Source organism: Mesocricetus auratus, unplaced genomic scaffold (assembly GCF_017639785.1).
Source record: "Mesocricetus auratus isolate SY011 unplaced genomic scaffold, BCM_Maur_2.0 Super-Scaffold_100003, whole genome shotgun sequence".
Classification (NCBI taxonomy): domain Eukaryota; kingdom Metazoa; phylum Chordata; class Mammalia; order Rodentia; family Cricetidae; genus Mesocricetus; species Mesocricetus auratus.
The window spans coordinates 83062087-83071408 of record NW_024429188.1 but is presented as its reverse complement, the minus strand read 5'-3'; the positions used below and the strand labels follow the sequence as shown (position 1 = coordinate 83071408).

General features: G+C 39.4%; 1 protein-coding gene across 1 annotated transcript in view; it reads right to left on the bottom strand.

Moving 5' to 3' along the window:
- Positions 1-4210: 4210 nt before the first annotated feature.
- Positions 4211-9322, bottom strand: part of Htr2c (5-hydroxytryptamine receptor 2C) — a 215396-nt gene continuing 210284 nt past the window's right edge. The window contains exon 6 of the mRNA XM_040744524.1: positions 4211-7689. Within this exon, the coding sequence (XP_040600458.1) occupies positions 6860-7689 (830 nt within the window). The 3' untranslated portion in view covers positions 4211-6859. The remainder of the gene's footprint in view (positions 7690-9322) is intronic.

Here is a 9322-nt window from a genome sequence, read left to right as displayed (position 1 = left end):
ATGGACATGAAATGAAAGCCTCAAAGTCTTTTTTCATGGTTTTGGTGTAAAGTTTGAAGATAAAGAAAATGAAAAGCATTGTAGAGAGAGATATTAGGTACGTGGGCATGGTGACAGGTACATAGAAGGTATGTGGAATAAAGAGCTTGAAGTAAGGGGACTGGGTCTCTTTTCAGGGTCTGGTCGGTCTCGGAGTGCTGCTGAGACTGGATTTCTTGGAGTGCCAATCTGGTTATCGGCTTCTCTTTTGAGAGGTTTTCTTTCATAAATTGACCATCAATATTCATACCCTGTGTATGGTTATATTTCCTCAACACAGCACCATAAACTTTTCTTCTGTGTCCTTGTGTCCAGATTCAGATGATCTTCACACAAAGAATATGTTCCAAAATAATTAGAGCTAGTTCTTTGTCTTAGTCATAATGTTAGAAGTTCTCATATTTAACCCTGCTGGAGTGCTAAAAGCAGAACTGAAGCTGATAATAGGAATATCGGTAGGGATTTGAGTGACGTTTGAGTTTTTTTGCAAAAATGCAAGATCAGGGAGATAATGTTTGGACTTAGGGGAAATAGGTTTAGAATTTGTTTTAAAGCTAAGAGGGGATAGATGGATTTGAAGACAAACTTAAGGATAGGGATAATGTTATATTTAAGCCATGTGGATATGAATGGATCTGATATTAAAATGAAAATTAAGCAGAAGATTTGTTTTAGTGGAGAAATAAGGTTCACAAATACCCTTCCCTCCTCTATGTAGAGGTGCATGCATCTCTTCTTCCATCAGCAGCAATTTTTTCACTTTTTGTTGTGTGGTGTGAGAGAGAGAGAGAGAGGGAGAGAGAGAGAGAGAGAGAGAGAGAGAGAGAGAGAGAGAGAGAGAGAGAGAGAGAGAGAGAGAGAGAGAGAGAGAGAGAGAGAACCACAGAGTGTGTGTTGAGGTCATAGAATAGACTTAGATGTTGGTTCACATCTCCTATCTTATTTGAGATGTGGTCTGAGTTTCTGTAGTTTGCTTCTGCTTATGTCAGGTAAGCTGGTTCAAGAGCTTCTCCCATCCCTTTCTCCCATCTCCCTATAGGAGCACTGGGCTGACAGCTGTATGTTTTCTGCTTTACATGGGCTGCGAGGATTAACTCAGATCTTCATGCTTAATGCAAGCACTATACACATGTCATTGAACCATGTTTGTTTCCTTAGATCCTTGTTTGTTTCCTTTATAATACACCAGTAAGAAAGAGTGATTTGCTTCACTGAGTTTTTGCAAGCTATGATAGAATTTTGTAAAAAACAACCCGAGGAGAGTACTGTGAGAATCCTCCATTTATAACCAATTCTGGCAAAAATATGGAGTACCTTAGATACTCAATATTTTAAGTGGTATTTGAATTGAGAAGGAGACAGTTTGGACTGCATCCTCAACTGGAGAGTTGGTGATAACTATATTTAGTGTTAGAAATATATATATATATATATACATATATAATGTCCTTTATTTAAAGTATGTTGCAAGGCTAGGAGACCACTGCTAATTAGATTCCATACTGCCATATTCCTTCCCATATGGAAAGTAAATTAACACCTGCTGGCCTTCTTGATAATGGACCCTTTCCTCAAAAAAACTGAATCAGCACACAATCTTTTTTTTCATATAGGACAGCTCAATTTTTTCAAGCACCACTTAATTCCTAGCAAGTGGAATTTTCAGTCCCAATTGTGGCTTAAAATTACAAGTGCAGGTGTCATTTCATAAAACTTAGACCACATTTGGAAAACTGAATCTTTTCCTTTCAAATTAACCTCACATTGACATTTGTCTCGCCAAAGTTGATTTTATTCTTGGTCCACAGAGACTAACTAAACTGTAGGACACCCTGCCTTGTGTCTTCTGAGATTTGGAGTTGCTTGATATGGAAACTCTACACATTTGTTGCCAGAGGCCCGTGTTGTAAAAGCAAATCTTTGTAGTTGTGATTTTGGAAGGGCTGGAGAGGTTTGCTGGTGACTGAATTAGGGGTCTCCTGCTTGTTAAGCAAGCACTCTACTGCAGGTTCTAGCTAGACCTGTTTTGAAATATTTATTTTTAGATAGTCTTTTTGAGTTGCCCAGCCTCATCTAAAATCTGCTATGTATCTCAGGCTGACCTTGAATCCCTCTGCCACCAGGCCTGGTTTGATGAATGGTTTTCTATCCGATATGTCTTTTTTGTCGTAGATACTGTACTCCTCTGCCAGGGTTTTCCTTTAGAGTTGAAGGATTTATTCCTTTAGTGTTAAAGGGCTTGGGGCTGATTTTTCCCAGTTCTCAGGGAATTGCAAAGGTTGGAGATAGCAGAGAGATGTCACACATGTCTCCTGAGGACAGTGTAAATATCAAGAGCAAGTTATAGCCAGCACCATATCTTGCCTGCATACCACCGTGCTCCCTACCATGGCTGTAATGGACTGAATCCCTGAAACTGTAAGCAAACCATTCCAATTAAATGCCTTCTTTATAAGAGTTGGTTGTGGCCATGGTGTCTCTACACAGCAATAAAACACTGACTAAGATAGTACGCATTTGTAATCCCAATGGGATATAGAAAGCTGAGTTGGGGGAATCAATCAGAATCTTAGAAGTTTGCAATGTAACCAACCTGAAGTAGGAAGTGCAGAGAGAAATCTAGCCTTTATTGTTTTCTGTGTTAGCCACATGAAACCCCCCAGTTTTGATAGTTCAAGGCATTTTAGATACCTGGTATGGTGGGACACACTTGTAATCATATTGCTCAGGAGATTGAGGAGGGAGATTGTGAGTTTAAGGTCAGCTTGGACTATGCAGCATTCCTAGGTCAATCTGGAAAGCTTAGGAAAACTTTGAATTGAATAACTCATTCTGGCTCTGCATAGCAGTGTCTCTGCTGATTCAGGTGACTGTTTAATTTCTTTTGAACCAACCCATTCATATTTACAAAGGAATGAAGCACCAAAGCTTCCTTCCAGAACTGAATTCAGACCAGTATCCTTTTGGTTCTTCCATCACTTATAAATTATGTATGTTGGAGGAAAAGCCAAAATCATTTTGTCAGCTCTGGCTCCAGTTATAAGAAACAGAGTTGCATTTTATGTCGACTCTGATAATTTTAGAGGTGTATTCCTAAGTTATCTGAGTTGAGAGGTAAAGTTAAGGTGATAGTGCCATATTTCATGATGGCTTAATGAATAGCAAGTTCTTACAACTCATTTAGCCATTGATAGAGACAATTTAGCAATGATTTGTTACTGTCTGTTGTGTATCTGTTGAAAGTATAGTAGCTTCTCCATGTTGAAGATAAAACCATCAATAAGACAATGGTGGTATGCACATTTAACCCCAGCACTTGGGAGGCAGAAGCAAACAGATGTTTGAGTTTGAGGCCAGCCTGAACTACAGACTGAGTTCCAGGCCAGCCAGAGCTACACTGCCTCAAAAAACAAAACAAAACAAAATGATAGATGGTCCTGTCTGTCTTTTGGGAGCACGTGCCTGAAGGAAAGATGACAGTGATGGTAACTGTCAATGAAATAAGGCAAGCCCCTTCTCCACTCCACCCCTCCATGATGCCAAGGAAAGGAAGATGCCATAATTTGTGGTGTTAATACATTCTTATAAGTAATGTGTTGTTACCGTTGATGCTGTTTTCTGTCAGCCACTCCACTTAGATGTTGTTCTTCCCATGTCCTTTAGTACACAGACATCATCAGTCAGTGAAAGTGATATTCTCCAATGGTGTTTCCCTTTATAAGCTTAAAAATCATTTTACTTGTTAATTTGATTTCTATAATTTAAAGAAATTTTTGCCATGCCTGCTGCACAACCTGTGTCTGAGAATGTGTGGAGGGTGTCAAGATTGATGACACAGAGACCCATCAGTGGTGCAAAGAAAACTTCAAGAAGGCTTTTCAGAAGGCCCCTCAAGAAGGCTCTGCTTTATTCTTACCCTGACTGGTTTTATATGCCCTGACACCAGAGGCGGTGGTGGGTGAGTCAGGAAGAGGCGGTTAGTCTTTGAAAAAGGTCAAGGTCAGGGTGTTCCCACAAATTTTTAAATTTAGAAATTTTAATCACATTCTTCCTCTTCCCCGTGTGCTTCCAGATCTTCCTTAATCCCTACCTACCCAACTTTTTCAATTGATGGAGTAAATTTTGATACTGAAACGGTGCACGGGGAAAAAAGACACATGACATTCTAGGCCACATTTAATAAATTTAATAAATTAAGAGGAAGTCTCACAAAACTCAGAAGAAGGTAACATACAGGAATCAGGAATAAGAGAACACTTTGCAACCATTCACAAAAAGTACCAATTGACAAAAGAGAAAAATTACAGGAAATAATACAAGGCAGTCTGTTGCACATGTCTTAAACAGTATGCGTATATATTATTACATCAAAGTGACTTGACAATAAATTCACCACATTTGCATTTGTCACATGGACTGTTTTAAAACATTTATAAAAGTTTGTAGATTTAACTTTGTACTGTAGGATTTATTTCCAAATGAATATATATGTTTCATACCAAACTGCACAGAACTTACGAATAGCACACAAGTTGAGTATAACTGCTGTGTTGGGTACTATTGAGTACTACTACTTGATGACTTAAGAGTTATTAACAAATGTGCTATAAGCTATTATCATTCAACTTATTGCTAGTGCTTTTGTAACTCCATGGTTTATACTTTATTTCTCTGTAAAAACATGTGCTATGAGCTCGCCCTGATAGTAAAGAAAGAAATCAGATGTTTCCCATTTTCTCTAATACAGTACTTCAGATCTGAATGTCTCTCATGAATTGCTGAAGGAGTTTTCTCCAGCGCTTTCTGCATAAGCTCTTCTGCCCCACATTGATCCCGATCAGTGGATTCATGCAACATACATGGCGTACATGCATAGCACCATCTGTATGTGCAGAAATCATGCTCAATGCATGCTGTGTTTCTTCAAACATTTTTTTTTCATTTCAGTAAGAAGTAGGTCATCTCATTCAATTTCAGGTAATTGTTTTAACATGCAGTTCAACTGACCTAAGAGGCAGGTAGACTTTACTTTCTTGTCATGTTTGGGCATGCTCAAGCAATTGACTGACATTTGGCAGTGTTGTAAATCAAATAGAGACTGTTTGAGTTTCCTCAAATACAGTCACTCTCCCACTGCCCCTGTGGCAGAATGTTGAATTTATCTATGCTCTGTGTTGAGAACAAACTCCAGGAGTTTTGAAATTCATATTCTGCCTTCAACAGTTTAAAGATACTAAGAGGCACACTCCTAGGTGTGCAAGTAACTGTCAGGCATGAGATATAGCATCATGAATTCTTCAGAAATTTATCCACAGTTGTGTGAAATGTACACACATGGAAACACAGTTACTAGGAATGTGTATACTCTGCACGCAGCATAGACTTAATGATCTGACTTGAGCAATGTTTGAAAGCTTTTCATGGTCTTCAATTTCATTAAATGGTACTTAATTCTTAGAGAGTAACAGGCCCACGAATGAATTAATGGCCAACACCTATAGGAACACAACACTATATTTGAACAAAGATTTAAAGTTTGAGTACATAATTGCAGTACAATGGAGAGCTTGCCATGTTCACAAATTAGCTGCAGCCTTTTCCTGCACTAGAGAGTTTGGAAGGATCTGAAAATGAGATAAATTTTGTTTAAAATCCAAATGGAAACTCTGTATTTCTATTCTTCCCAGAGTTCAAAGAAAGAGTCTTTTTAAATTACTTTTTTCACATTCTAAGGGCCTAAGTCAGTAGTCCTTAATCAAGTAAAACTTCCAAGGTCATGGTTATCTACCCTTCTCCTACTAGTTTTACTTAAAAATGGACTGCTAAATTGGGTCCTATAGATAGAGGTACCATAATTAAGAAAATATTTTAATAAGGCTCAAAATGCAAATTTCACTTTATGTGTAGCACAGGAATTTCCAGAATTCTGAGATCAAAATCCAATTGATGTTGAATCCTGGATTGGGAATTAACTCTGGGATCTCATTTCCCAGTTTTGTCGTGGAATTAGGTATTTACTAAGGACCAGAATGAAAACACTAATTCCAGTTTGCTGATCATAATAATCAGAATTTGAACATTGTCCTTAAGAAGTGAAAAGCTGTTTTGGTGTGTATATCTCTTTAGCATCCTTCCACTTCTGTAGTCCTGGTTAACCAGCTGCTATGTTAAAATACCACTATGTTTGGGGACAGACATTGCAGCAAAAAACTGGCACAGCATTCTGACAATGTCAAATTTTACCCCGATGTGTGATGACAAAGTTAAATTCTGTCTCTGACTCACTGATGGATATTTTTTCACAATGGGCAGAACCTATCTTACTGTGTTTATATGTGTAGATGAGCAGAGCGAGAATTTAAAGCACATATTTACTGTTAACCTGGAAAAGATGCCACTGAATCTGTCATTTTGGGTGTGGTTTGAAATATCACCACAGTCGTGTGCATCATTCTGGTCTCCTGCAAATGCCACCTGAGATGAACATCAACATTTCCAACATTCACAAATGAAACAGAGATAGGAAGGAAGAAAGCAAAGAAGGAGTAAGGAAGGGAGGGAATAAGGAAGGACAGGAGAGAGAAACAAACACTATTATTCAATAAGGAATCAAAATAACTTAGTTTCCATCTATCATATGCAGTAAATATAGAACCTCAAATCTCACTGTTAACGCATGATTTTAAAGTACACATTTGCAAAGCTATTTATAAAAACACTGTTTTGTCACGCTGCAGTATTTACATTAGTTTTGATCCGTAGGAAAATCAAGGGGGAAAACTTTCCTACAAGAGCTTTTCTGTAGGAAGGCTTCTCTTGCTTACACACTACTAATCCTCTCGCTGACCACATTGGAGGAACTGACTGGCAGCTCTAAATTCTCCACCTGCATCTCTATTCCAGGCTCAGTGTCATCAGCTTTCCTAGCTACACGCTCATTGGTATGCCGATAAACGTTAACATTGAGCTCCCTCCCAGACAAAGCAGTGGCAGCAACCCTAGGAATCGGTCTAATAGGAGGCTTTTTGTCTGGCTTATAATCGCAGCGCAGATATTTAGAGAAAGCCCTTCGGTACACTTTGTTGAAGAGAGTATACACCAGAGGATTGATGCCTGAACACACATAGCCAATCCAAACAAATACATTGAGAAGCTTCTCCATCAGCTTTTGGTTACAGGACTTCTCACAAAGAACAGACAGGATATTAGTGATGAAAAACGGGCACCACATGACCAGAAAGACAAAGAATACAATGCCAAGGACTTTGGAAGCTTTCTTTTCGTTGTTGATAGCTTGCATGGTGCCTCGAGGACGCTTTTCTTTCTTCTTTCGACGCGGCTTCTGATCGGGATTGGGATTCTCCGTGTTCTCCTCATCATTAGCATTCTTCTTGCAGCAGCACTTCAGAAAGTTCAGACTGATTTCAGGCAGGTCTTCCTCGGTGTGGCCTCGAAGTAGCATCAGAGTTTGACGGCGTAAGACATAGATCGTTAGGAAGTAAGTGATAACCATAATCGTCAACGGGATGAAGAATGCCACGAAGGACCCGATGAGAACGAAGTTCGGGTCGTTGAGCACGCACGTGGTGTTGTTCACGAACACTTTGCTTTCGTCCCTCAGTCCAATCACAGGGATAGGAACTGAAACACCTAGGGAAACAAAAAGGTGGGAAGTCGTTATAGCATATGCAATGATTGAGCAGGTTTGTACAGTAGCACAGTCATTCATTAGCATTTTACCAAAAGGCATTTAGATATGATGTTTGTTGAAAGCTATTCACGGCATACCAGGTAGCTCATAGAACATATCAGTACAATAGAGTATGATGGCTTTCCATGAATTGCTGTAGCAGTGTAGAATCTCCATGTTTGAGACAAGCTATTGGAGATTATGATTATACCTAGGAGTGCTCTGATTCCATTTTTTTCTGTGTGCAGCCCCTAGAACTGTCCAGGCCCATTTCATTTTTTAGTAAACTGTTACTCAAGTGCAGTAACAATGATACGTATGCATTCTTCAATAGCCTGTGGGGATGAATGGATTGTGTTTCACCATTATGCAAAAACTAACCTGTTAACAGAAGCAAGAAGTTTCTTTTTCTTTTTGGCAAGGACCTCTGTGTGTGTGTGTGTGTGTGTGTGTGTGTGTGTGTGTGTGTGTATGCGTATTTGTGTGCTTGAGCATCAGCAACATGTTTTCAAGGTTTCATGGTATTACAGGGGGCCTATAAATGTGGACAGGGAAAGAAAGGGGAAGGGGATGGTGGGAGTGAATGAGGAAGGAAGGGGGAGGGAGAGAGGGAGCTGAGCAGGAAACAGAGAGACAGAGGCAGAGAGGCAGAGACAGAGAGACAGATTTTTTTTCTATTCCTATGGGTATTGACAAGTGATCAGCCAGAAAAATAAACTGGATTTGGGATAGGAAATATCAGCATAAAGGAAGGGGGCAGCCTGTGATCTTATGCTGAAACTTTCTGAGAACTGTGAGAACTCACTGTGGTAGGCCATAAAGATATTCTTCCCTCAACACATAGGGACAATTTGCCAAGGGGATTTTCATATTCATTTATCCCCTCTGCATCATCAAGAAGTTAAAGCCTTGGCAAACTCAGATTGTGTCTGTGAGATTCTATCAGAGGCTAAGTGGCATTGTGAGCTGCTGGATATCCACATTGCAAAATGGGAGAGGAAGTAGAAGTGCACCTTCAAAGATGGTAGTTAACTGGTGGCCACATAAGGAACTATGAGGAACTTAATACTGTGAGGCTATACCAGTTGACATAAATACTGCTTGTCACCTGCCATGTATTAGACTGATGGTCAAAAAGAAAAACATAGATAATATTGATTGGTATTTAATCTCTGGGAAGATAAGAAAGGGAGTGTTTGAAAGATGATCATTAAGTATTTTCTCCAGACATTGAATTTCTGGTATGTGCAAGAAATCTCAAGATCTTGAGACCTAGGCATGCAAATATGGAAGTAGTGAAGGGCATAAAGTCAGAGACACCTTTTCAACTATGCTCTCTCAAACAAAAATTTGAACCTGGCTAGAAACACTCAGATCTTTGCAATGGTCCCAGGGAAGAAGTCCATTTCATGAGAAAAATCTGGAAGAAAACTTGTACATCTTCCCAGAACCTTTTAGCAACAGCATCAGAGGGTACAAGTAAAATAGTTCCTCTCCAGTGCCTGCCTCATCTGCTGCCCAGAACTTCGAGATCCTTAGGCTGGAGAATCCTCAGAGAAGTTTGTCATCCTTCTACAGGCATGACTGTAAGGT